The sequence below is a fragment of the Corvus kubaryi genome, unplaced genomic scaffold (genome assembly GCF_017639235.1).
Source record: "Corvus kubaryi isolate FWS band 111438036 unplaced genomic scaffold, C.kubaryi_AGA036_p1.0 split3-37304, whole genome shotgun sequence".
Classification (NCBI taxonomy): domain Eukaryota; kingdom Metazoa; phylum Chordata; class Aves; order Passeriformes; family Corvidae; genus Corvus; species Corvus kubaryi.
Genome location: NW_024582087.1, coordinates 1,067,473 through 1,095,184, shown reverse-complemented (window position 1 = coordinate 1,095,184; position 27,712 = coordinate 1,067,473). Strand labels below are relative to the sequence as shown.

Here is a 27,712-nt window from a genome sequence, read left to right as displayed (position 1 = left end):
GGGGCGGGGCCGCTCTCAGTCGCGCGCAGGGCGGGTGAGGGGAGCGGAGCGGCGTCGCTGTCCCGGCGGTGGCAGCGGCGGGCGAGGCGAGGCTGGGCGGGGGCTGCAGCAGCGAGAGCAATGGCGCTGTCCGTGCCGGTCAACGGGCTGAAGGAAGGCGACAAGGAGCCCGTCATCGAGCTCTTCGTCAAGGTACGGCCGGGGGGGAGGCAAAAGAGGGGAGGGGAGGTGGGGCGGGGGAGCCTCGTCCCGTCTGGGCGCCGAGCGCGCGCGCGCCGCGACCGTTGGGCGCCCCCCCCCCCCGCCCTTCCTCCCTCCGCTTTCCCGCCCCGGGGGCTCCGCGTCCCCTCACGGCTCCCTCGGGCCGCTCCCTGCGGACCCCGATCCCCTCCGTGCCGGCGGGGGAGCCCCTCTGAGTACCCCCCGAGCACCCCGCGAGCGTGGGGGGCTCCCCCCGGCGCGGCTCCCGGCGCGGTGCGGGCACAAAAGCGGAGCCGAGGGCGTGTGCCCGGGCGCCGGGAGGGAGTGCGGGAGCCACGGTGAGTCAGAGCGCGCAGATGGAGCGGGCGATAGCGCGGACGGACCGCAAGCAAAGTCACTTTTTTTGGGAAGAAGTGCGGCCCCGGTGCGTTTTGCTGGAAGATTCTCTGCCCGGAGCAAAGGGTGCCGCGGGTGCGGGGCAGGACCGCGGGCAGCGCTGGCACAAGGGAAGAACGGAGCGCCACAATGGATCGCCCTCGCTCGGCATTGTGTGCCCAGCAAAGCGCAGGAAGGCGGCAAAAAGGCAGCAAAACCACGAGTTACTCCTCGCTCCCCGCCCCAAAAGTCTACTTTTTATGTCGGGAAGTGAATATGTAAAGTAACAGCAGGTTTTTATCCAAGCTAGGAGAATGAGCATGTGTTGGACTGCCCTTATCTGGTAAAGATACCATATGGTATCTCCACATGTTTTGCATTCATTTATTGCTGTATGATGCAATATTTTGCATCCTCCGGGGCTCTTGTGATGCAGCATCTTACTTTTACTTCATATCAAAAGTAGCACCAATTACTCTGTGCAATCTTCTCTTTCTGTGCTTAAACATCTTTTAATTGAAAGCCTCTGCAGAAAAGTATTCAAGTTCTTCAGATGAAGTTTCTTCCAATAGCAGTGAGAAAATTAGAGATGTCTTCACCTGGGAACTTGGGAATTGCTTTGTATAAAAGCCACGATGACAAACATGAAAATTTTCAGCTAGGGCTTTGAAAATAAGTTACTAAGTATAGGTTTTATTTCTTAAATGATACTCTAAAAGTGTTGAATTTTTCCACTTGTCGTACTTCTTAGTAATAGTATCAAGAGGCAGTAACGGGACCCAGGGAGAGCATTGCAGTGGAGGATTCCAGACCTGATTTTGGTTAGAATATTTAGGCTCTTATTGTAGAGGTTAGAATTTACAACTGCAGCAATTAAGTTACAGATTACTTTGAATTATTTATAGCAGTGGGTCTTTAATATAATATGGCAGTTTATCTTCATCTATCCTAAAGTTCGTCAGCTGATTTTTCTTATTTTTAAACAAATTCAAGCAGTGATTGATAGCAGAATGATTTGGGGGCAGAGGGAAATAAGCTTTGTGGGTGTGTTTAAAGAGAATATTTCATGCATGAGGAGTGGCATGGAAGAAGCTGTAAAAATAGTTTCGAGAGATATGTGTTCATTGTGATTAAATCAGAATTAGACCAATCAAGCTGTGAGATGATATGAAAGGGGGAAATCAGGGAATTTTTCTGTCCTTTTCAATTGAAATTTTTTTATTGGCATGGGTTTAAGAAGACTAAATTTGGGGTTATCAGGGAGGATTTTTACCCTCAAGGAAACCTTTTCCCTGTGTTATGGATGACTGCTGCACGCTGAGCACTGTCTGCCCTAAGGATAAAGTTCAGGTTAAAATAAGAAGGTATTCTCGTCTGCCTTCACAATCTTCAGGTAAAAGTAATTTCCCTGTAAAACCCTGTAGATAAAGAACAACCCCCAGCAGATAGACCAAAATAGTTTTTTCATCTGGGTGTTGCTCTTGTCCCACACTTTATTGAAGCTGCTGAGGATTATCGGGACACTCTTTTTGTAAAGCAAATAGAATCTTGTTTTCTGGCTCATTTACATGGCCACTTCAGAAAATGCAAGCAGAATATGTGTATTGAAGAGAACCCACAGTGTCTGTCTAGAGGAGCGCTAAATTTGGATTTTAGTAATTTTTTTTCAACGAGCTCAGTTGCAGTTTTTCACGTGGTTGAATCTAGAAAAAATCTGAAGTTACCGAGTGTTTCTCCAGACAGATAATCACTTTTCAAGCCGTGTCTGGGATCTACCTGGGCACTGTTAGCCAGGGAAGCTCTTCAGGCAGAGGTAGTGGAAGGAGTTCTGGACCAAACTCGAGCTCTCAGCCCAGCGCCCGCGGCCCAGGGGCGGTGACTGCATGACCTGAGCACAAAGGATTGTAGCAGCCAGACGGAGATGAAACAAAGGTAGGGATTAAAGCTTGAGAAACAAACCTGTGAAGCAGGAGAAAGGGTCTGGCTCCGTGCCCGAACTGTGGGGTTTGAGCCTTATTAAATTGTGATCAGTGACAAAATAGGATGGGCACGGCGAGGGGAGGAGTACACGCATGGCTGGGGTTCAGTTAGGAATAACTCCACCAGGGTGTTGTCACCAGCAAATTGATATGATTTTTTCCAGAAGACAATGTATCAATCTGCTGTAACTTATATTTTCATAGTTCTATGAGAACTCCGTGCAGAATTAGAATACTTAAGTAAGAAAACGTTACAGTGCTGAAACTGAGGTGATGAATCTGTTTCTTGGTGTCACAGTGAAAACTTTCAGCACTTTTTCATTCCAGAGACGGTGGGCTGCTTGTGGTCTCTTTTAAACCAACTGTAAATATTTTCCAAGTCTTTTCTCCTGAGAGCTGATTAGGAGAAAACCAGTGATGTATCTGATTTCATTTAGTTTCCTCGTATGTGCCATGTTTTATTAATGAGGGAGGCTTCCATTGTCTAACAGGAATATTTTTATGTGCCCTAGTGGCATTTCAGAGCAGTGAAGGCTGCATTGTGTTGAATGTGCTCGGAGAAACTTGAGCTCTGGGATCTGAATGCAGCTCAGATAGGTCACTTGGAATAATAGCTGCGCTTTAGTTGATGGTGTGTGGAATTTTATTGTAAATAAAAAACGTGGTGAGGTGACTTGGTCAAATAGACCCACTCAGCTGTGAGGACAGAGTTACAAAACTGCCTGTGCAGTTCCTGTAAGGGAGTGTGTGAGGATGGAGCTGCTGAAAGCTCAGCCCTGGGTGTTCTGGAGGGCACTCAGTGCTTGCGTCCTCTGCTAATACCGAGGTGAAGACACACAGGGTCAACAAGTTCAGTGTTAAAGGAAACAAGCAACAGACTCCACAAACCAGAAATTCGCAGTTGTGTATCTGCTGGCATGGGATAGGTTGGAGCAGATGTAGGGAACCAGTGAGGAAGGTCTCTCCTCTTCACTGAGTAACGTGTGTGTACTTGCTAATTAATCAGACCTTGGATTTCTGGCAGCTCTCAAATAAGATGTCATTGCGAAATTGGGCACCTGTGTTGAAAATCAGATCGAGTCTACTATCTATTTACCTTTGAATTGTACTGTCAGTACAAAAAAAAAAAGCTGTGATTTCACATTTAATAAATACCCCACTCTGAAACACTCCCAGTGATTGTAGCAGAAGCTTGTCTCCGTTTTTGTGTATCTGAACCAAACAGAGACTTGGCAGGTGAAATGTTTGTTTCCGGGCTCAGGGTCTGTTTTGTTCAGTGCAGTGCTGGGGCCGTGGCAGGAAAGGGACATGAGCATCTCCATGGGAGCTCAGGGCTGGGCAGAGCAGGGTGATTTGTGTGGATTCGGGTCTGCCTTTGTCTCACCCTGTGCTCATTCCCTTTGTAAGCTCTGCTGTGGCACTCTGCAGCCCTATAGCTCTGTGCCTTGCTTTATAACAAACCATCCATGAGCTTCTTTGTCATCAGTTGTTTTTTTTCACCCACAAAATAGCTGTACAATATAAAGGCACATGGGTACAAGGAAACAACAGGACTGGAGACATGCAGTGCTGCTTCTCAGAGATAGCCTTAGCAGGGTTATTGCTTGATAATCTTATTAGATAAGTCTCCTCCTTATGCACCAGATCATCCTTGGAGGGTTTGATGTAACCTCAGCAGCTGAGAACCTCCTCAGCCTGTCTTTGATACGTGTTTGGTGTAGACAGCAAAATGTCATGTGAGGGTTATTTCTTGGGAGCGTTGTAAAGGAGCCCTTTATAAACTGAGGTGTAACCATTTTGTTATATCCTGTGCTCAGTGGGTATAAATCAGGCCTTTTCCTTCTCTGGCCAGCAAACTGTAATTCCTTTAAATTCTGCCTGGGAAAGTTCTCACAGCCAGAAACATCCTTGGCTTTTTGATTTGAGTCTGGTTGGTGATTCAGGAATTGGTGCTCTTGGTACAGAGTTGTTTAAAAGTACAGAGATGGTCACAAGTGTAAATGTCAATTTTTTTTGCACATCATTGGTAAGTAAGATTAAAACCTCCTGGCAATAATTTCCAGAGGGATTACACAGATGAGTTAGCTTTCTTTCAGTCAGGAATTGCTTCTGAGTAATGGTTGTATTCCCTGGCATCCCTTCTCCCCTTCCCAATGATTAACATCCAGACAGCTCTGATTGTCAGGAGAACTTGTGTTTGACTTTGCAGCTGAAATGTGTCTTAGCACGCAGGCACTTTTCCTCCTTTCCCCTTAGAGGGATCTGCAAACTGTGTGAATTCCCAGATTTCAGCTCGTGACCCTTCACAGGCTGGGGGTTGGGGTGTATGGGCATGGGCAGTGGTGCTTGTGAGTCACTCCCTCGGTGGGTCAGATGCCAGGGAACACATTCCTGGAACTCAGATCCTGCTACAAGAGACAAATCTATCCTCAGTTTTCCCAGCTGGGATTTCTCAGGGTGTGCATTGAGGGCTGGAAGTGGAAGAAGCCTGTGTGTCAGAGCACGTGTTGTGGGGCAAACTTAGGGCCTGGATGCTGTCAAAAGTCAGGGATAAATGAACACTGAGGATCCAAGCCTTGTCCAAGCTTTTGTGTGTCAGTCTGTGACAGGGTGAGTGTGCAGTGATGAGTTCACAAAGCAGGGAAGGGCATCATGAACACCAGCGTTCTTGTGAAAATGTATAAAGAGAGTGAGATCCTCTTTAAAGAGAGTTTTGTGTGGACATAAAGATACTTGATTGTTGAGAACTAACAAGATATGAGGAACCCTTACATCAACTTAGGGAGTGGGTGGAAGGGCCTGCTAATCTGGCAGTGGGCAGCACTGGGACAGGATTAGCATGCTAAGAAGTTGGTAATCATTCCCCTCCCAGCCTGGAGTGACTCATGGCACTGTCTAGTCCTTCCATGGTTATCCTGACCTCATCCTGGGGATGGAAAGAGTTCTTTATTCAAGGAGCAAGGCTGTCTGTCCTTTAGTTGGAATGGGGAGAATAGAGAAGTTGTTGGTTCTCTGGACGTGGATTTTTGAAGGCTGAGTTGTCCCTTCCAGAAATCTGTGATCTTCCAGGATCTAATTGGGGAGTTCCTTGAACTCCAGGCTAAACAGTAAACTGTGTACTCTGGGAAGCGACTGTTGGACTCTAAAGTTAGATTTTTAAAAGTGTTCATTAGCTCAAAGGGACAAAAAAAAGCCCTGAACTGTTATTTTCTCACCAGTGTGTGTTGAGATTGTGTTTAAAAGAAACATTTATTGTGATGTGACAAACACAAGGCCTGCAAGCTTTTGTAGCAGTGCCTACATCAATCCAAGCTTCTGGCTGGGCTGGACATACCACTTAAAAATCCACAAGAAGGACTTTTAAGAGTGGATAACTGTACTTGGCAGTAATTGGATTTGTTGCCTTGTTCTGGTAGATGTTCTTTTTTCCCAGTGAACTGAGCAGTGCAGTTCTGTGAAGTTTTAACTGGACAGCGTGGGAGAAAACAAGGTGGTTTTTGTCTGCCAGGGTAGGCGCTTAGTTTGTCTAAGACAACAAAATTTAATTAAGGTGGTGGTTGGTTGCAAATTGATGGTTCATGGAAAAATAATTTACATCTGTATTTGTTATCCATCTAATTTGATTTTTATCTTCAAAGTATCTTGGTAAATAACCCGTAACAAACAGCTTATTGTCCTAATCAGGTTTGGTGTTTTTTTTTTTCCTGCATATTTTTCAGTGTGGAATAATACAGTTTTAGTCTTAAAATAGATGCTAGGTGCTCCCTTGTGGTATTAAGAGTTTGTGCATATTTTAACAGTAAAACCACTCAAACCCAAAATTGTTATGTTGTCTTCACGGGAGTTTAAATAGAGGTTTGACTTCACGAGCTTTAAATCCTTTATTTAGAATATTTTTTCCCTAAAAAAAAAGATAGTTGATTTTCTTAAACTTGCTTTGAGTAGTTTGGGGTTTTTAATTCAGGTCAAATGAGTTTGTGGTGCAATCTGGATTTTTAGGGTGTTTGCTTCTGCTGAAGTGAAAAACATAAGCTAAACTGCCATTAATTACAAACATCTCTGTGTGGGAATTCTATGAGAGTTCAGACTTATTCCTTGTATTGTTGGCCAGACAAAGGGCAAGGAACTTACCCGAGGAAAGGAAATGACTGAGTTCTGCACACTGAATCTCCATATTAGGCATAAACTAAATATAGGAGTGTAATCCAGGAGTGAAGTCATATCTGTATATTTTCCTGGGGAGAGCTGGGATCAGTCAGTGCTACTGGACCAGCTTCAGAGTTTTTTGGCTCTCTTGAAGCTTTACTATTTTGGCTGGACTTTGCTGCCGTGTCCTTTGGAGAGCTGCTTTTCTGAAATAAAGGAAATAGCTTTTTTATGTGGTTTTATCTAAAAATAAAATCAAAGCAAGCCTAAGTAGATTTCTGTGGCCTTTCAGAGTGCTGCATTAGGTGCCCTGGTGAGACACCCTGTTCTGGAGCTGAGGGAGATAAGGACACATGTCCCAGAGGAGGAAACTCGTGTCCCAGAGGAGGAAACTCGGATCCCATCTCCCAGGGGAGGGGGAATTCAGTCAGGGAGGTGCCTTTTAGTTGTGCATTGCTTGTGTTGGAGAGGGAGCAGGCCTTCCTCAAACCCTTCATTCTAAAATAAAAATTCCAGCCCCACTTTTGGTCTCAGATAATGTTTTTCCTTCCCAGAGCTTCTCAACGTGCTGCTAGCAGGGGAACAGGTTCAGGACTGCACTGCTCTTTGAGAGGCTGCTGAGAATTTGGGCAGTTTGTCTTCATTGACACCTCCTTCTGTGGGCATTGCTGCTCACAGCCCAGGCTGGAGGCAGCTGTGGTTGTAGCTGTACATCCTGTGTTTTGCCAGCCCTTGGAAGCTCCCAGGTGGTGCCTTTTGGGCTGGGATTTTGACCTGAACCTGCTCTGGGCTCTCCTGCTCCTGGGAGGGTTCAGTCCGAGTCAGCTGGGCTGGAGTGACCGAGAGGAGGAGGAGCAGCCCAGGGTGAAGCTGGAGCAGCTCTTGGCTGTTCTTTCTGCTCATCTGCCCAGCCCCTGGCTCATCTCTCTCTAAATGAGGTTATAAAATACCACAGACACAGCTCTGTGTTTTCCTGTCCCACGGAAGTGATGCACAGTCAGAGGTCTATTTGAAGAACTCTGAAATGCCGCAGATACAAATTTGACTCGGTTCTTCTGAGCCCCAGTGACAGAGTTTGCAACTCTTTCCTCTCATGTTGATGCTTCATGGTTTAGTGGGGGAGGTTTGGAAATGGGTCTCTTGGGCTGTAGCCAAGGCACACACTGTACTTCAACAAATTTAATAAGTGCAGGGAGACAGAATCACTGTCATGAACAATTCCTGCTCTAGGTTTATGTGCTAGAGACCCAAAGCCAACTGTCAGGCAGTGTAAAAGAAACCCTCAGTGCTGCAGAGTTAATTGTCTGTGTACAGTTTCCTACCAGAATGTTACAAGATTGTGTCAAGATGTTACCCAGCACATTTTAGTCAGTGTAGCCCTGCTGATCATGTGGGGGGTTGTTCAACACGAGCTCTCTGTTCAAGGTATTGCCACAGCAGAGATGCCAGGCTTGTGCCATTAGTGAATAATTGAATTTTCCTGTGCCAGGGCAGGAAGTGTCCTAGGTCTGTCTGTCCACAATACACCCAGGGTTTTGTGTTTCTATCATTAAGCTAATTTCTTCAATGAAGAAAATGGTGATTTGTATTTAAAGCAGGTTTGGGACTCTCCATTTGATTCTCCCAAAGGATGAGCATGGAATCTCCTGTTCTCCAGAGGACTAGAAGCACTGAATTCAATTCTGCTGAATTGTGAACTTACTTCCATACATCCTGAGGATCCCATAGCTTTTTGCCAAAGCTTTTCAGTGAGAACTGGGTAGCAGTGAGTAAGAGTTGCAGGGAAGTGGGCAAGACAAGTCTGCTAATTATTTTCTTGGGAACAGCATCACAGGGCTAAAAATAACATCATCCTAAAATGGCCAGTGGCTGTTCCAGTCCAGTGTGTGACACAGTGGTGACTTATCAGAAAGGTAATGACTTAAGAGGCAGCTTGAATGGACTGACAAACATTCCTTTCCCTGCTGTAAGAGCCAGATCTCAAATAAATGCAGGGACTTCTGTTAATTATTTTGAAGTATGTTTTGAGTTTAAAGGAATTTCAGCTGATGTGGAACTTGGGTTGATTACAAATGGCACAAAGGTGATGGAGCTCATGAGAGGCTGTGGTAACTCAGGCTGGTTTTGCCCTGGCTGTGTTAATGTCAGTCAGCATATAGCAAATATACACTAATTATCCTAGGCTAATTATCTTTGAGAATTCCAGGTGTGAGCATTGACCTGATGCTTCCCCCCCCCCCCCCCCATTTTGCCTGTGTTTTCCTCAAAGGAATGGCTATTTAAGGTAGCAGTGATGGCCTAAATTGTTCAGTAGAGCTAAATTTGGGTGGGGTGTGGTGGTATCTGTAGATGATCTTCCCATATGAAGGTTGGAGAAAGCTTTGTTTGCCCACTGTCGGTGCTTTAAGACAGTGACAATGGGTGGTTTCAGTTCTTGTCTGTCCCCACAGTGGCTGCTCTGCCTGTCTCTGTAGGCTCCCAGTGACAGGAATGAAATGTTTGATGTGCACTGAAACAGGGCATGAAGGTCCTTCTGATATCCTGAATCCTCTGCAGGATGGGCTGTTGGGTTTTTCTTCCTAATTCCCACCTCTCCTGCTTTTGTTCATTGTGGCAGGGAACTTCTTTGGGCTGTCAGCAGTATCAGCCCCATTTTTGTGCCACCCTGTGTTGAAATGTCCTGCTCATTTTTGCAAGGAAAAGCCTTGCCCTGGAGGTTGTGGCCCCAGCTGTGCCCTGTCCTGGAGAGGCAGAGGTGACAGGAGGAAATGTCCCTGTCACTCAGCCCTCAGATTAAATCTGGTTCAACCGGATTTAGTCAAGGCCTGACTCTGCCTTGCTCCCTGACCTGTTCCTCCCCTAAAAACACAAACCAACTCCCTTCTCAAACTGCAGATCTGGAAGGGTGACAAGGAGTGGAACACTATTGCAGATAAACTTTTCCAGCCCTGGTCTCTGCACCTCATTGCCTTGTCACTTGTTTTCTTCTTTGAATAAGAGGAAAACATCAATATTCATCAATACTTGAGCCATTGGGAGCCTTTAAGGTCTGCTTTGGTTTGCAGGGTGTTTGCACAGAGCATCCCTGAGGCTCATCCATCCACTTCCTGAGCACACAGGGAAGAGCTGGAATAATGGCACTCTGGGGAGTATTTGTTACATCAATTACTGTCACACTCCTTCCATGGGTGTAATTCTTTACATCTTATCTGAAAACACCCTCAGTCAGCACCACAGAATTCTGTCTGTTCAGCTTGGCAAGATAAAGGTCCAAGGATTTGGGCTGATACACCCAGACCCTTTTCATGTGTGGAACATGAAACCACTCCTTTCTGTATTCTGTTCCTTTATCTCAGACCTTGGAATCGCTGCAGGTTTTTCACTTGAATCTCTTTGTTAGTTCACCTTAAACCATTTCCTCTCAAAACAGTAATCCTTAAAGGATTATTATTAATTACTCAGTTTTGGAATGAGCTTACTGCTCATTAAACATGCCCAATTGATTGTTATCTGCTGGTTTGAGGCAATGGCTTTGCATCACGCTGGGTTGCTCATGCAGTTTTCTCAGCAGGTTTGGTTTTCATTGTTAAAACTCGAGATGTGTTTCAAGACTGCTGAGTTCAAAATTTGAACATATCCTCTCATTTATTTTCATTTTCCCCCAATCCGTTTATTGGTTGGAGCATTATTCTTCCAGACTTTGCAGAGTGCAGATTTCTTCCTTGGAGGAGTGGGGATTTCCTTGGTGGTGCAATCAGATGGCTCCAGTAGTTGTCTTTGGTGAAAAGTATTCTGGGAGATGCTTCTCAAATGCATTTATCCCGCTTCATCCAAACTTTTTTTACCACTTCTGGTATGTCAGATCTGGGAGAAATTCCCTTGAGAGTTTTGGGTAAATTAAATGGTTTTCTGGTGTTCTGCCCTTTCCTTTTGTTTTATTATTGTAGGCAGAGACTGAGCTGTATTACATTGTTCATCAGATGCACTTTGACTTTATTATTATTTCTGCAGTTATTTGATCCAGTTTGGGAAACTCGTAGTGGGCTCCTTTTAACTGGGTCATATTTGAAACAATTTTGCAGGAGTCTTTGGACCAAGGATTTCTAGAATTCTCAGATCTGTGCTGTATAAGAAGGGCTTTGTGCCCTTTTAGTGTTTCTTTGCCTGTCTGCTTTTTTGTTAGTCTTGCAATAAACTTCAGCATTCCCTTGCTAAAGTAAATCCACGCAGGTTCTCGTGTCAGGACTCAGGTTAATTTTTATGCAGCTGTAAAGACAAACATTTCACAACTTAAATGGATTTTTTTTTTTCTTCCCTTAGCTTGTTCAGCTACTCAAACAGATGTTTGATTACTTATTACTTGTACTCTCTGGGGTTTTTCTTTTGGAAAGACAGACTCATTTGAATGAAATCACTGCTCAGGGGAGGAGAAAGGGAGGAGGTGGCTTCCGAGCTAAGCTCAGACTTCCAGACATGGGATAAATAGATTTATTTTGGGGTTTTTCCCTTTCCAGAGGGCTGGCACTCCTGCATGGGCTGAGCTGCTGGGCACTGGGAGTTGCCAGGAATTTCACTGTGGCTGTGATAAACCAGGTTGACTTCTCAATGAGCAGCTGATTTGTGTTCCTGCCTTGTAACTCTCCCATTCTTGTTTGAACTTCCTTTCTTCTTTAATGTTTCTTTAAAAATAGCTTTATTTGTTTTCACAGAACACGGTACGGCAGTGCTCTGGGGTGTGTGTGCTCTGCTCTCCCTGTGCCACGTCTTACAATTAACAAGGTCCTTTTTGCCACTTTTTCAGAAGTTTTTCTAATTTAATTCAGTTTGTAGAGGGTAACACACAAGTGAAAAATTCCATCTTTCCTCGCTGTGAGGTATAGCACTTTTTTTTTCTGTCTGGTCCTAATCCCTACAATTGAAAACCTGAAATTCAGTGAAATTAGATAAATGGTGAGGTTTTTGAATACATATCCTTCAGTGGGCAATGGTAGAATTGAAAATTAGCCCTAGTTGCAGGCAGATTGGCATTAGTAGTATTACTGGTAATAAGGATTTTTAGACTGGTTTTAAAGAGAAATTGAAATAAAACCCTAAAGCTCCTCAGTATAGAATGACTATAATCTTGTTAAATTAAGAAATAGCCTGTGCTGAGGTTAGTGTAAAGAAGTCAACATTTAATATTTGCTTTACTCTGATGGTGATGAGGATTAGACACTGAAGATACCCTGGAATTTTAAGAATTACCTACCTGAATTCGAAGTCAAGGCAATGACAAGCAACAATTATTCCATGATTAACCCCCTGGGTGACAAATTGTGTCAGATTTCAGAATATTCTTGGAATATATAAGGTTTAGAGTTTACTGCCAGCACAGCTCTGTTCTAGTGGACAAGATCAGAGCTAGGAGTGACTCTTGCAGGAACATCCATCAGACTGGTGACCCTCAGAAGAGAATCCTCAGGGACTGAGGGAGAATCCAGTGCCTGCTGCTCCTGAGGAGGGGCTGCAGCAGCCGGTGCATCAAACACAGAGACACAAAATGGGCCTCTCGGGCAAACAGTTACAGGGCAGAATTCCTTGGCTCGAGAGCACTGGAGCCAAAGTTTCTTGGCATTCTGAGTGCATTCCTTTTCCAGTATGTGCTCAGAATAACTTGGGACTTTTTGGAGCAGAAGTGGGACAAACGTTTGCAGACAGAAAAGTCTGGGCTCCGTTTAGGCTGTTGGGCTTTGAAAGTGCATCAGGGTTTGTTCATAGCACTGGCTGTTATTGGGCTCTAATCCTTTCTTCTGACTTAAATAATCCCAAAATCCTGTCTTGCTTAAACTAAAGCAGATGCTATTGGTTGGTTGCTCACTTTGAATGCTGCACTTGTGTTGGGAGAGAAGGAAAGTTTTGGGATAAGTAAATGCGTTTGGCCTTTTTTGGTCACTTTGATTTTGGCTTAGGAGGATGGATCTTAGTGAAAGCCACAGGTCAGTGCTATGCCTGAAATTTTAAACAACTTTTTGTGCAGTTCTGTGGTTTTAAAGTTGCTTTGGTTTGGATTCCAGTGGGCCAAGAGTTTAATGGGCTGGGGATTTTAGCCTGTGCTGTTACTGCAGTGTAGCTCAGGCTTTGCTTTAAGTTTGAAGACTGAGATCAGTTCTGAGTCAAAGAATTATTTCTGCTTCAAAACATGGCTTACCCCAGGCAGTACAAAATACGTATTTTCCTTAGATGGGATGGAGTGTTGTGCTTTTCAATGCCTTTTTCTAAAGGTAGATCAGATCTGACACATGGCAGCAGAAAAAAGCAGATGAATATAAATCTATAATTTACCTGTAGGAAACGTCAGTTCCAGTGTAAACACAGGGATGTAATTGTGGTGGGAATTGCTGAAATCCACCCTGCTGTGTGGAGGGACAGTGATGTGTTAAATATTAACATCCATAAAAGCACAGCTGCTGGATGAGAGCGCTGAGTGAAGGCACTGCTGCTGTGAGTGTGGGGGTGAGGCAGGAGCACAGGGAGCCCCGGGGCTGGATCCTCACACAGGTACCTGCCCCTGGGGTGAGCTTGTGCAGAGCAGAGTGCCCAAACTCGCTCTGTTTTACCCTTTTTCTGGATGCTTCTGGAATTCAGTCTCCTGGGCAGACACATGGCAGAGTTTAAGACAAGCCAGTAACAATAATCTGCTGCAAGTTTGACTTTCCTTTCCAAAGATAAAGCAGGCAATTTGTAATTTAGGGCAGAAAGACAACTTCCTTTTTCTTTCAAGTCTTCATTAATGACACTAATAAAGGTTTGAAGAAAACTGACTCTGCATCTACAGCCAGATCTTTGGAAGCTCTGACAGGAGGGACACTTGCACAAATGAGTCCATAAGCTGTAGGAACATTAATTAGTTTATAAATCCTCACTAGCTGTTAAAGGAGACTCAGCTTTATCTGCAAAGGCCCCATGAGTTTACAAAAACCAAACCAGCTTTCTGAATTTAAGACAGTTTCACTGAAAATCTTTCTATTTTCCTGGCCTTTGAAAATCCTGCTGTGATTCTTCTCAACCTGCAAAGTCCTTCTTAATTCTCCTCTCTGTGATGATGAAAGAATTGGCCAGGCTTTGAGAATTGTACTGGTGAAAATCACTCTTGGAAGGACTCTAACAAGAAGCAAAATCTGTTGGAACTCATCTAATCTAAAGTACACATCAGGATAATCTGACATATATGGCTGCTTTAAGTACTGAACCAGTTCTCAGAGGACTGAATTTTATAACAAAGGTTTCCAGTGCCTCATTCTAGCCCAGTAAAAACTAAAATTTTCCAGCTCAGCAATGCATCCTTCATTGTCAGAGCGATGATGAGATGTGTGCTATCACTGGGGAGCTCGCTGCTGCTTTCTAGTGGATCTTTGTTGTGGTAGGACAAAGACTGATTGATAAATTGCCTATAAAAAGTGGCTGTGGGATATTATTTAATTGTCAGTGAAGTCTCTATGTACTCACAGTTATGTCTTTCCTCACAACACCTGCAGTACAATCAATTCTCAGTTCCTGGCTGCAGTTGGCTCCCGGTAGCTCTGCACCAGGAGAGATAGAAGCACTGAACTGGAAGATGACTACAATTAATTAGCTATGCCTTGGAGAAGAAAGAAAAAAGAATAATAAAGAGCAAAGAACAACATTGATGCTGGAAAATTGCCATCAGAAGGTGTGGCTGCTCAGGGGAGGATGTTCTGCTGCCAAGGGCAGCTGCATCACCTTCAGTGTCAAAGATAACTTTTGTTGGCTGAAATACTGTTCTATACACTTCTTTGAGCAGCTAGAGGACACGACAAGTAAAAACTTCATAAATGTGGCAATTTCAGTTGTACTGAGTGTGTGCTTAACTGAAGATGTTCCAGTGTTTGTGAGATGTGTCGATGGCACAGTCCTACCCAGATTGATGCTCTGTTCTGTCCTGCAGGCTGGCAGTGATGGTGAGAGCATAGGAAACTGTCCCTTTTCCCAGAGGCTCTTCATGATTCTGTGGCTGAAGGGAGTGGTGTTCAGTGTCACAACAGTGGACCTGAAGAGGTAAGAAATACTTGATTTATTGGACCAGCAAGAGTTCAGCACCCTTGGTGTAACAAAGCTTTGGCCAGAGCTTTTATGGCTTACAGGCTGATTTTCTGAAATTAAAAAGAAAATCTGTCCTAATAAACTGAGGCAGCCTGGATGTAAATGGTGCATTCACTGATGGTTTAACCGAAAATAATGGGTCTGGTAAGTTCTCTTGAATTTGTTCAGCAATGCTCTTCTGTAAAACTCACACAAAGTCTTTTATAACTGAATATTGACTCTTCCTTTTCTGACTTCACATCAAGATCCCCTAAGTGGGGACAGATGGATACTTTTGGTCAATCACCCTCTGGTCAAATCTCCAGTGACTGTTGGGTAATTGTCACAAACAATGTGCAACCTACTCCTTTCCTTAATGTTTTAAATAATCATTTTGGTTATTGTGCAATAATAATAAAAATACCTGTCCATGAGGTAAGTCCAAGTGAAATGGTAGGAATAAAATGTAGAATATTCTGCCTTTGTTTGGTGTCAGCCAGATAAGTCATGATGCTGTCACCTAAATTGCAACTTCTCCTCTATGAAATGAGCACCTTGGTGGCTAAAAATGGTGAGAAGTGAATCCAGGAGTCTTAATTTCCTAAGCTTGGGCATTCTTTTTTATGAAAGTGCTAAATTCAGCAGGGGCCTTGTGTTTGCTTTGGGTGTGAAGTCATGTTTTCCCAGCACTGATGTAAAACTCTGCTGGTCACAGCTCTGCAGAGAGGGGAGGCTGCCAGTGCCTCCAAACCTGAATTTCAGGAATAAAGCCAACAGAAACACTGTTCTCCACTGAATCCAACATATGAGGCAGAAATCACCCTGCTGGACTTAACCTCTTGTGATTTTTTTTGAGGGAGGTGACTTGTTTGGGTTTTAAAAATCACTAAAGTTGCTGCTTCAGTGCTGGCAAGGAGTGTTTAAGACTTCCATGTGTGGTGAGTGGGAGAAAGCAGCTTTTGTCAGCTCTGGGTGCATTTATAGCTGCTCAAAGAGCTTTTCTGGCCAGTGTGGGATTTCCCTGCAAATATTGGTGCTGCCAGCCCCATAAACCAAATGTGTCACATCTTCCACTGAGCCCTGCCTGTGGTTTGTGGAAACTCAGGAGCAGAGCTTGTGCTTGTGGACTGTTGGGGGTTTGGGATTTCCTTTACCTTTAATGATGGTGGTGTTTAACCTATTGCAGTTACTGGGGTGGGGAGGAGGAGAAAGTAGACAGAGATATTTTAGGCTTGGAAGGCTTTTTACTGCTGAACCAGTTTAGATATCATTAAAATGCTGAATATGCCTGATGAATTGGCTTTATTTTGTGTCCCCTTGGCAACTTGGAGTTAATTGGACGGGGGAATGGGATGTAAGACTAACTTTTAGCATATAAATTGGTTGCAGATGTTTAAAGTTGACCTTCCTTATACAAGGAAAGCTTTCTTTCAGGTTTTTTTTTTTCTGTTGAAGAGGGGAAAACACAAAATTAGTGCAAAATTCAAGATCTGCAGGGGAACAGGTCAAATAAACCACCTCTGTGCTGTGCACTGGGAAGGGAAACAAAGGACAGCTGAAGCTTATTCAGGCCAGACTAGATATTAATACAAACTTAATTCCTTTCAGACTTTATTTAAATGTCCATAAATACAACTTTAACGTTGTGGATTGATCAATACCCAGTGGCAGAGCAGTGTAGCTTGCAGAACATCACATCCAGCTAAGTGCATAATAGGAAATGCTTGATATCAGATGGGGCTGTTTTCCTTTGTTATCACTATCAGAATGATAATAGATGTTAGGTGGTGCCTTAATATTGTCACAAGAAGCTGCTTTACAAGCATGTTATTCAAGGCAATTATCTCCTCTGCTCTTTGTTCCTGTTAGACACGAACTTGAAGAGCAGAGCAGGAATTGTTTTAAACAACTCAATTTATTTTGTTGGCCAGAAAGAGAAAAAAGGCTTTGCTTGCCTCTGCCTCATAACGTCCTTGCTGCACAACAGCAAGGCCAGTTCTGTTTGTGAGGCTGAAAAGGTCATGGTTGGGTACAAAAGTTCGCAAGTGAGGGACTTGGGACACAGGAAAAACTGAGCCTGGATTGCCTGACTGCCGAGTGTTTCCCCTCCATAATTGCACTGTGCTAACAAAGGCACATTCTGCAGTTCTCAGCTCTGCTCTCCACACACAGGATACTCACACGGGCGAACGAGGAGGGCTGTCCCACCCTCTGCAAGGAGTCAGGCATTTCTTCCCTCTCTTCGGGCACACAGAGGCTTCATTCTTCCCCTGCTGGGCAGCAGCATTTCAGTGCTCAGAGCTCTGGCTTGTTCTGGAGGCCAGAGCAGAGCTGCAGTGCATAAACCATTTGTTGGGCTTGGAACAACATTCAGGGCCAGCTTGCCTTCAGCTGAGTGCTGAAATCCTGTTTGAAACATCTTCATTTTGAGTTTTTGCAGTTCCTTTGACAGACAAAGCTTAAATAACAATGCTAAATATTAAAATTAAAGACTTCCCAGAGGTGAATCCAACTTCAGCAGTGTGAAATACTGCTGAGGGACTGGGGTTTGAGTGCTGACTTTTCCCCTTGTTACTCTTCAGATCTTCATTGCAGTACTTGTGTAATTTATAAATGTATTACATTTGGGGGCTGGATTTTGTCTGCTCTACAAGAAATAATTTGCATGCTAATTGCTATTCTGGTTTGTGGCAAAGCCATGAGGTGTTTACACCTTAACTCTGGGGGTAGTGATGGCCAGATAATTAATGTGGCCCTGCCTCCAAAACCCCTGGTAAACTTTGGGGTAGGCACAAACCATCTTGAAATTATTTGGAGTGGTTATAGAAGGGGTTTTTTGTTTGGGTTTGGTTTGTTTTTTAAGCTCTCCAGATTTATCTCTGCAGTAAAACTTCACTGTTACATTAATTGCCTTCTTGTTTGACTGTTAAGGGGATTTGTACTCTGAGCCTTTTAAGGCCATTCCTGTGTAGTTGTGCTCCAAAGGCTGTAATAAAGCAGGGCTTGTTTATAATCTCCTGGCAGGAGCAGCAAACTGAAGTCAAACCCTGAATTATGTTTGGGCCTGGGCTGTGGGATCTTAATCTCTGCTTTCTTTCTCCTGAAAGATCCAGGTGGTCTGACTGGATCAATAAAGTGCTCTGAGATGCACTGTGGTCCTTTGGAGAAGTTTTTTGGTTAGTTTTTTTGGAATAATCTGTTTCTGAGCTAAAGCTTGCCTTTGATAGTATTCCTGCAGAGCCGGTGGTCTAGCCCATGTTTGTTTTTAAAATAACATTCTTTTTGTGGAATTTTATCTGGCCAACATGGGGAATTGGAAGGGAGCCACGATGACTTCCTGTAATTGTTGGGAGTTACAAAGCTGTATTTAAATGAAGTGTTAAGCTCCTTAAAGCATTACCCGATGACAGACTTTAAATCCTAAAAGTGAGAGAGTGGTGGCAACTCTTAGTGAGAAATAACTTATTGGAAGCTTAAAAATTGAAAGGAGTTAAATTCTTGTATTCATAAGATTTCCATCCCCTAGCTTAAAGCAGGGCATGAAATATTCTAAAGTATGAAAATCACTTTTCTCATTCAGCCTTACAAGTAAACACACTTTGGCACTACAGAAGGGGCAGCAGTGGGCAGGACATGAAATTCTGGCAGGGGTTCTTAATTTCGTAAGAAATGGGAAACAAGATGAACTTGTAAGCTGTGCTCAGTTTAGAGTCCAAATGCTCTCCCTGAACACGCTGCTTTCTCATGCTGCCCTGCAGGACTGTGTGTGTGGATGTCACCAGTGTAGTTTCCCTGTCTGGTGTTGTCAGGAGGATTTCTTGAACTGCAGTTCCAGTTTCCTGTAAATCTAGTTCCTGGATGCCTGGAGCTGGCTCAGGAACGTGGTCATGCTGGACAAGGCTCGATCCCAGTTCAGGACTTATGGTCCAGTCGGGATTTGTTCAAACAGCACCAAAGGGGCAGCTTTACCTTGGCAAAGTTTTCAGCTGGGCCAGTGTTTGTTGTTGCTGGGCCAGCAGGAGGTGGTGGCCAGGCTGCTCTGCTCTGCCTGAAGGGAGTGTTAGAACTGTTAGAGTTAGAAATGGCTGAGTATTTCAGCTTTTTGCTGTTTCTCTCATGTCAAATACAAATGAGGGGATTCCTCTCCCAGGTGTGCTGCTCTTGTTTGTAAATAGCTTTTTTCCACTGGAGGAAACTGAAGGATAATTTTAAACCTGGTATTTAAGCATCTGTCAGCCTGCCCAGAACTGAACTCCCTGGGCACGTAATAAATGGTTTATTCACTGTGCTGTATCAGAGTTGCTTATTTCCAGAGCAGCTCTGTGTGAAGGGGGAGGATTAGCACAGATTATGCTATATATAAACTGTTCTGTAGGGCTTGGGAAAGAGGGAGAGTGTTTGTGTGGTGTGTGTATAGATATCCCTCTTCTAGTCAACATTGTATTGATTTGAGAATAAACACAGCCAGAGGTAGGAGGAAATTGTTTTTAACAGTTTTAAATTAATTGTTAGCAAGTGTATTCAAAATGCTCAGTTGTAAACTCACTTTTTAGAAAGAAAACTGGCGGTGTCTCTATTTCAAACGGAGGATGTGAAAGCCTCAGCAGTGCTTTTGTGTTTGTAGCAGTGAAATGATGTCCCCTGCTTACTCTCCATTGGTTTGCATCTCACCCCAGAAAACCAGCAGACCTTCAGAATCTGGCTCCAGGCACTCACCCACCCTTCATCACATACAATGGGGAGGTGAGAACAGATGTGAACAAGATCGAAGAGTTCCTGGAAGATGTTCTGGCCCCACCCAAGTAAGTGTTAGAATAATAATTTCTCACCTCAGATAGGCACAGTTCTCACAGGGCGTTTCTGCCCTAATTAGGATATTCTTCAGCATCAGTAAACTGAAGACATGGAAAATAATTCTTGCTTGTCGTACCTTCTTCCCCCAGCTCCCTCATCTTTATATCAAAAACTGTTTTCTCTTAAAGATTATTTTTAAATTACCCTCTGTATGGCCCTGTCATCCTTCCTGCTCTTTCAAACTCTTCCTTTTGGTGACAGGCACAGGCTGTTCTGGTGATGTGTCCAAATAACGCAAGGGAAGATGAGTCTGCTGTACAAAACTCAGTCCTGACCTGTAATAAACTACAGTGAGAATCTGTTTTAATGTGTTCAAACTTTCTCCAGACTCTTGGCTTTCTGCTCTTCAGCTGGCAGGCAGATCCAGACACTGCCTTTCACAGACTGAACTGTTTTGTCTTTTTACCATGGCAAGACTTCAGGTTTTTTGTTGAAAGTTGTGGAGTCCATAATTCTCTGGAACAGCTGATATTAATCGAAGTGGAAAAACCCTGTGTTGTTGTTTACAGATCTGTGATGTGCCCCCTCGGCAGCCCTGGATATGGGGAGCTCTGGTGTCTGCCTCAGACACTCTGCTTGTAACAAATGTGTGATTCAGAAAGCAGGAATGTGCTTTGGTGTTCCTCTGGAAAAGTGTTGGGTTTAAAAACCTTAGTGTGTGATACCACACTTCAGAAGCAAGCCTGGAAAAAGATAAATTAGTAAATCTACCTGATGTAAAATAGTTTTTAAAGTGCTGCTAGTTAATAGATAATGAGCACAATTCTGCTAAATGTGCTGTAGATCTGTTCCTTGCTGCTTTTCAGGTACCTGAAGCTCTCACCAAAGCATCCAGAGTCCAACACTGCTGGAATGGATATATTTGCCAAATTTTCTGCATTTATCAAGAACTCTAGACCAGAAGCTAATGAAGGTGGGTCACTGGGGGGACAGTGCACTCCTGGTATCATTGCCTTGTGTTTTTCAGAGCAGCTTTGTGGGAATTGTCTCCCTGACAGGTTCAACTGATGGACACTTGAGAATCTCATGAATTAAATCTTGTTTAAATTTAATGTCAGAGATTTCAACATTTGAAAGAGAACTTCAGTTCTATCAGAATTTCTGTGGGGTGTGCATGGTTTATAAACATCCCTGGTATTGGAACTTCTGTGTGCAACAGCCACTCAGAACTCTCGTATGAAGGATAAATATTTTGACATCCAGAAGCAAATTTCAGGCAGAGTTTGTGTCGTGCCCCATTGGTTGAATTTCTGTGCATCTGCTGCACTTACTTCACCTCTCTAGGACTGAGGGCTCCCATCCAGAGTTCTGAGCTAAGCTTAGTTTGTGTCACTTCAAAGGATTAAAACCTTTCTGTGTGGAGGGAAAACAGGAGATTTAACATGAGAGATCAATAAGTGGTAAAGAAGTCACAGTTTGGCCTTTAAGTAGTTCAGTACAAATCAATTTTGTCCTCAGAGAACTTAGAGGGAAAACCAAACTCAGGGAATCAGGATTCCTTTCTGCTGCATTTCAAAGGGAGAGATGCAAAATATTTGTAAACAGTTGGAAAATAAAAGGGAATTTTATGGGGTGTGCTGCCCTCTGCTGCTGCATTCCATAAACCTGCTGCCATGTTCCATATCCTGCTGTATTCCAGCACCAGCCTGGGTGCTCTGTGTTTGGTCAGGGCTGTTTGCTGAGCATGTGACATTAAACAGATTATGTTTAAATGTATATAAAGCCCAGCATAGCTTAATTCTAATCAGTTTAAGCCAGTTAGGTGCAGTCTTAAGAAACCGACATAAGCCACTTTTTAAACCAAAAATAAACCCTTGTGGACAGTCTTACAGTATTTTAAACTAGTGCAAACCCCTGTATTAGCCAGCTTTTAAATAACCTGCATTTGTGGGATATTTAAAGGGATTCTGGTCCAGTTTCAGTGTTCTGGTGACCACAGAGGCAGCTCCAGCAGTGCTGTGGCCACAAAAACTGAACGAGGATTACAAATCCTTCAGAGTTTCTGGGTAGCACAGGGATGTGGCGTTTGTATTTCAGACGTGGCACCAGTCTCAGTTTATAATTTGTTTTGAAATCGTCCCTTCCTGTGCAGCCTTAGAACGTGGCCTCTTGAAAACCCTGCAGAAGCTGGACGAGTACCTGAACTCCCCCCTCCCCGATGAGATCGATGAGAACAGCCTGGAGGATGTCACAGTCTCCACCCGCAAGTTCCTGGATGGCAACGAGATGACCTTGGCCGACTGCAACCTGCTGCCCAAACTGCACATTGTCAAGGTAAAACCTGGGGGTTTCAAGTGGAAATGCAGGAGAAAATATTTATGGTTTGTGGCATTCCTGAGCCTGCCTAATTTCAGCTGTACGTAAGCTTAACTGCACTGTTAACACCTGAAATTGTGCAAGATTTGAGTCATTCACAAGGGCTTTGAGCAGTGGAGTTGGGTGCAGGTGTGAAGCTGTGGACAGGTTGGGCAGCAGAGGATTTGAATGGCAGGAGCCAAAGCCCATTTCCCTGCACTGAGCCCGTGGTTGCAGGGAGCTGCAGAGCTCACAAGAAGGAGGAAGGTTAGGATCAGGTGAGCAGGTAATGGCTGTAGTGGTGTCTGCTCACTTCTGCAGGGAAAACTGCTCCAGAACAGTAAATGACAAAGTGGGAAATAAAGGGATTGCATAAAATAAAACCAGGTTGGAATCTTGGAAGAGGCAGCTTGGGGTAACCACAGGAGTGCAGATGTGCCCACAGAAGTGTGGTTTGATTCTTCTCCCTGCCTGCAGTGATGTGTGTCAGCTCCGTACTGCAGATGGAGCCACAGGCTCAGTTTCTGCCTGGCTGCAGAAGAGTTTCCCTGGCTGAGGGCAACCCCAAAGGGAGCGAGGCAGGAGCATCCCTCAGGAACAACTTCTGGAAACTTCAGGAGTGACCCCAGGTGTCCAAGTTGGAAGGATAACTTCACAAGAGAGTGACCAGGGCTGGAAAAGTGTTTTAAGCTGAAGAATGTAAATTCATAACGTAACCCTTTTGCTCCAGGTGGTGGCCAAAAAATACCGCAACTTCGAGATTCCCAAGGAGATGACAGGGATCTGGAGATACCTGACAAATGCTTACAGCAGGGATGAGTTCACCAACACCTGTCCTGGAGACAAGGAGATTGAAATAGCTTACAGTGATGTAGCCAAGAGACTCACCAAGTAATCAGCACTTGCAAAGGATGACTTCCTGCATATCCCATAACAATGCTTCTAACAGACTGCTCTTTTCATATCAAATAGCAATTGTTTTTTGCATGAACTCGCAGTTACTCCAAGTCACGGTGGATAGACCAGGTACAGTAATTACCTAAGGTTTGCAGACTTAATTACAGGCTTGTTTTTCCTGACCTCCTCTCACAGCCTTTGAATATTATCGATGCAGTCGTGCTCCTGTTGCACTGGGGTGACTCTGGATTCTTCACTGTGAAGGATTGTCTTGCCCCTGCTGCTTTTCTCTGTAAACATGTGGTCCATGATTTGTCCAGGAATTGGTTTAGGATCCTGTCTCACTCTATGGTACAAGGAATATTTATGTATTTTGGAATTTATTGCTTTTCCAGAAGATCTGTACACAATTGTCATGCCTGTGACACATTGAACTGTACCTGCTTGTCTATCCTATTTACATAGAGAAGGGAACTTAGTATCCAAAAGAGCCATTTGCAAAATATTTGGCAATGTTTTGTTGGTTTTGCTGTATTTTTTTTTAAATCTCTTGGATTTGAAGTCACAGTAATGGTTGAGAATGGACTCAATGTGGAACTTGGATTTGAATGACCTCAGCATCAGGGAAGTTTGAATCCAGGCTTGAGAGCTGGGGCAGGAAGCTCAAAGCTCAATGTTTAATGTGTCTTCAAGAGCTTGAGGAGATTTAAACACCTGCATTGTCTGAATTTTGAGTTGCAGCAAACAAATAATTGTCAGGAAATGGCAGAATTGGAAGCTGCCCTCTGTTCACCTTAAAGAATTGCAAGTGGTTTTCTTTTTGGTAGTTAAGAGCCTTTGTTTTGTATAGGTCTTTTTGGTGATTTTTACTTAAAAATCTGTTCTGTCATACCCCAAGTCCATGGAAACTGTAGTGTCCTAACTCTGGGTGGGGAATAGCAGTGCAATGATTAGTGATGCAAAATGGACTGAGAGCCATGAAATGGGAACTTCTTAATGCCCTTTCTTCTCTGAAGAAAGCTAAAGTGACCTTTAAAGAGAACATTTGCCTTAAATGATAGTAGCTTTTTTTTTCCCTGAAAGGAAATCTGGGAATTTTGTAAGAAGTGGTGGTGGAATCCAGTCCTTTCCATTGAGTTTATCCCAGTTGTTTGTCTGTGCACCTGGACTGCAGTTTTGCATACTCACAATCATTGCACTACTATACTTAAATCTTTTTACAGCAACACTGAGGAATAGCACTACAATTTTTTTAAAAACCAATTTTCAAATGTTTCTAAACCAGGGAATAGTTTAAAATTAATGATTTTGATGCACGAAATAAACTGCTAGGTTATTTTTAAGAGACCATCATAAACAACTCCAAAGAATGCTAGACTTATATGCCTATTTTTTTGTAAAGATACTTTTATATTTAACTGATTTTAGAAGCTGGAAAGTGCTATTCCTGCTAGGTTGTTCTTGGAATATTTAACATTCTGCAATAACGTGGAAATGCTCACATAAACACTTTTATACACTAATTTTCTTTTTTTCTTTTTTTTTTTTTTTTTTTTTTTGGTAAGCACTGGCTTTCTGAAAACCAGCCTGACTTTTCTAAGCATCCTGCTTTTGCTACTTTATATACCCGTGGAGTTAGTCTGACGTAGAAGATCCATATTTGTATACCTGGCTTGTGGTGTCTTGCCTTGCCTTCCTAGAGCTAGAATTCCAATATCAAGGCATTTAGCAATCCTGTCACATCTCTTTCAAAGGCAACTCTCTTAGGTACACTTAATCCCTGTTTTGATTTGTTACAGGAATGTTTAGGCACAGAGGGAAAATCCTGGGGAGTGACCTGGTTAGGAAAACCTTAACTGTGGCCCTTTAATAGTTGCTGTATTCTCGTGTCACGTTCCCCTCCTGAATGAAGTTTCTCAGCCATAAGAATCCTCTGTAGGGCTTCTGTCTGTGCTACAATGTGACATCTAGAAAAAGGAATGGCTTTTTTATTTAGGGAACAGCATTTTTAATGACATGTAGGGTGAGAAAAAAACCCAAGCCCAGCCCTCCTTGGTTTGGTGCTCTTTGCCATGGTAGAGTTCACAAAACTGTAGGAAGCATGTGATTGTGGGCATATCCTTGTTAAGTTTTTTAGCTCTCCTTTCAAAAACAGATCAGGATGGCCCTTGGAAGTTATGTTGATGGGATTGTAGGAGTCAGGCCGTGCTCCCTTCCCAAGGGAATTATCCCTGGAGTGCAGAGTGCCAGGCACAGCACTGAGCATCACCCACAGCCGGGAGTTCCTGGGGTGCAGCTGCTGCAAGCAAACCCCCACCTCCTTAAACACCAACTCCTTCTGGAGATAATCCATTCCCTCTGCTGTTCAGGCAGCCTTCAAACCATTCTCATTCTCTCTCAGTGTTTTAATTGTGTCTGAGAGCTTGTAAACAAAGTTCAAGCTCTGTCTGTGACCAGTGGATTTCTTATCTCGGCACAACGGAGCCTTTCCCTCGGAGGTGGAATTCCAATGAGCACCAGCTTGGCACTGCTAACTGTCCCGGGTGTTTTTCAGGCTTCCTGCTGCTCAGTTTTGTTGTGGCAGGAGTTGCCCAGCCCCTCCTGGCTCGGGGAGGGAGCAGGAATCTGGTGGAGAGGAGCAGCTCCCAGCTCCATAGGTGATCCCTGCAGAGCACTGGGGAAAGGCAGCGTCTGGTGTGGGCAGAGCACTTTCATCTGGCCCCAATCACCAGCTCCACACTAATTAAAAAAGCCCTTTCATAACTATGTAAATTCTTGACTTCTGTCAACTTGTTTACAATCTGATCTTTAAATGCATTTTTAATTTCATCAAACAGCAATTAATCTACCCCCTGTTTAAATTTAAAATGCTGCTTCTAGCCCCTTCTCCAATTTAAAAACAGCAGTTACCCTTTCAAGTAAGCATTCCTGTTTGCAAGTTGGTTGCATGTATTAGCATGCTGAATAACTTACTTTATTCTCAAGCTGAAATATGCTTAAATTCGCATTAAAACAGGTGACTTGTGTATTTCCTGAACACAAAGGGAAAATCCATCACCTGCACCCTGTTTTTGTGTGGGAGAACAGATTATCCTAGATGCATTATTATTATTATTATTATTATTATTCCCCCCTTAACAAAGCTTTCCTTCTTGAAGAGATCCCTGCTGTGGAAAGGCTGCCTGTTAAAGAAGAGCCATGTGGGCTCGTGGAACAATTCCCTTCCCTCCACAGCTTCCCAGTCCATCTCCTCCCTGGATGTCCCACACGGGCAGTGCCAGCTTAGAGCTTTGCAGTTTCCCATAAAATCGGTGTTTTCTCTGCAGTGGGCATGTCCAAACTGATCGAGAGCTGCGTGCAGCTCCATGATAAGAAGAGAGATGTAATCAAATTTTTATGCTAAAGCAGCAAATTAGCATTTGGTATCAAAGGAGCACAGACAGGAATAAATGGGAGCTGCTCGAGCCAAACCCACCGATGCCTATCTGGGTGCAGAGCAAAGAGTGGTGAAGTGCAGCCAACTCTGCCGTGCTCCCTGTGCCACTCAGAGCTACCTGAGCACATCCCATGAACATTTTTCAGGAGTAACCCAAGTGAGAAATGCTCCATCTGCCTCAGAACCTGTGCCACCAACTCCCGTGTTTAGTTTCTGGAGGGGGTGGGAGCAGGATTAGGGGATGGAGACTCCCGAGACAGGACATGGAGGATTGGAGCGTGGTTTGCAGAAATACTTGAAGAGTTGATACAATTTGTTGTAGTTTGCTTATGTCTTTCACTTTCTGGAACATCTTTTACAGATATACCAGTATACTGCTGGCAGCTATTGTTAAATAAAATTATATTTTCACTACCAAGCAGATCTTTCTCTTATTTCTCAAGATCTCATGTGTCATCCAGGACTGCAGGATGATGGGCTGAACTATACAACACAACTTATCAGTAATTATATTCTCCAGTTTTGGCCTTCAGGTTTAGGGGTTTTTTTCAGTGGTGATGTGATTTAAGGCAGAATTGGTGTTATTGCTGACATTTATAACCAGCTGTGGTGCCCTTGAAAATTTAGAACTTTCTTAAAATTAAGACCAAGTTGAGAAACAATGACTTTCCACAATTTCTTTAGGAGAAGTGAGTTATTTTGTCAGATTTTAAGTGGAAAGAACAAATCTTGGTAGCCTGTTTTTCTGTGGAATACAGGTTTGCAGAGATGTGTGAGATTCAATTAAAAAGACATCCAAAACATACCTCAAGTTTGGTTCAACTTTATCCCCTGGGTGACCATTTCAGGAGTTGAGATTGAATTGATCCCATTACAGAATTCCTGGATTTCAGTGCTCTTTTCCTGAGTTTCAGATGTTTCTTTACTGTCTCCTGCTTTCAAAGAAGTCTCCACCACCCCAGCAAAGCCCTCCCAGCCTTGGGTTTAATCTGAGGGTGCCCCTGAGGCCCTGGCTCTGCAGAGCAGGGACCTCCAGCCACCAGTGGAAGTGTTCTCCCAGACTTCCCCAGCCTTATCCCATCCATCTCTCGGCTGTCTGCTGAGTGTTTGGGGTGTAGCTGGGCTCTGATTTTTGTTTCTGAAAGGAAATTTGTGGAATCCAGAAGACATTCCTGGAGCCTGTAATCTGGGATGCAATCACCTGAGCTTCAGCCTGGGCAGGAAGGAGCAGCAATTCAAGCCTTGGTAGGATTAAATACTTTGTATTTCTGTGTGTCCCTTCCAGCCCAAACCAGGATCCCTTGGTTTTATGACTGAGGTGTGAGGTTGGAGGTGGTTTTGCTGTAAGATTTGCAGTCTTTGGTCACATAAATCCACAAGAGAGGGCTGCAGGAGCCCCTCTGTGTGTGGAACACTGACAGGGAAGTGTTGAGCCGGGAATGATGATGTC

The 27,712-nt window shown here is 43.8% G+C and overlaps 1 protein-coding gene across 1 annotated transcript; it reads left to right on the top strand.

Moving 5' to 3' along the window:
• Window positions 1-26,680, top strand: CLIC4 (chloride intracellular channel 4). The gene is made up of 6 exons (XM_042015388.1): window positions 1-192; window positions 14,647-14,756; window positions 19,457-19,582; window positions 20,441-20,547; window positions 21,727-21,908; window positions 22,660-26,680. The coding sequence occupies exons 1-6, from the start codon at window positions 121-123 to the stop codon at window positions 22,822-22,824; spliced, it is 762 nt and encodes a 253-aa protein (XP_041871322.1). The 5' UTR covers window positions 1-120; the 3' UTR covers window positions 22,825-26,680.
• The last annotated feature ends 1,032 nt before the right edge of the window (window positions 26,681-27,712 follow it).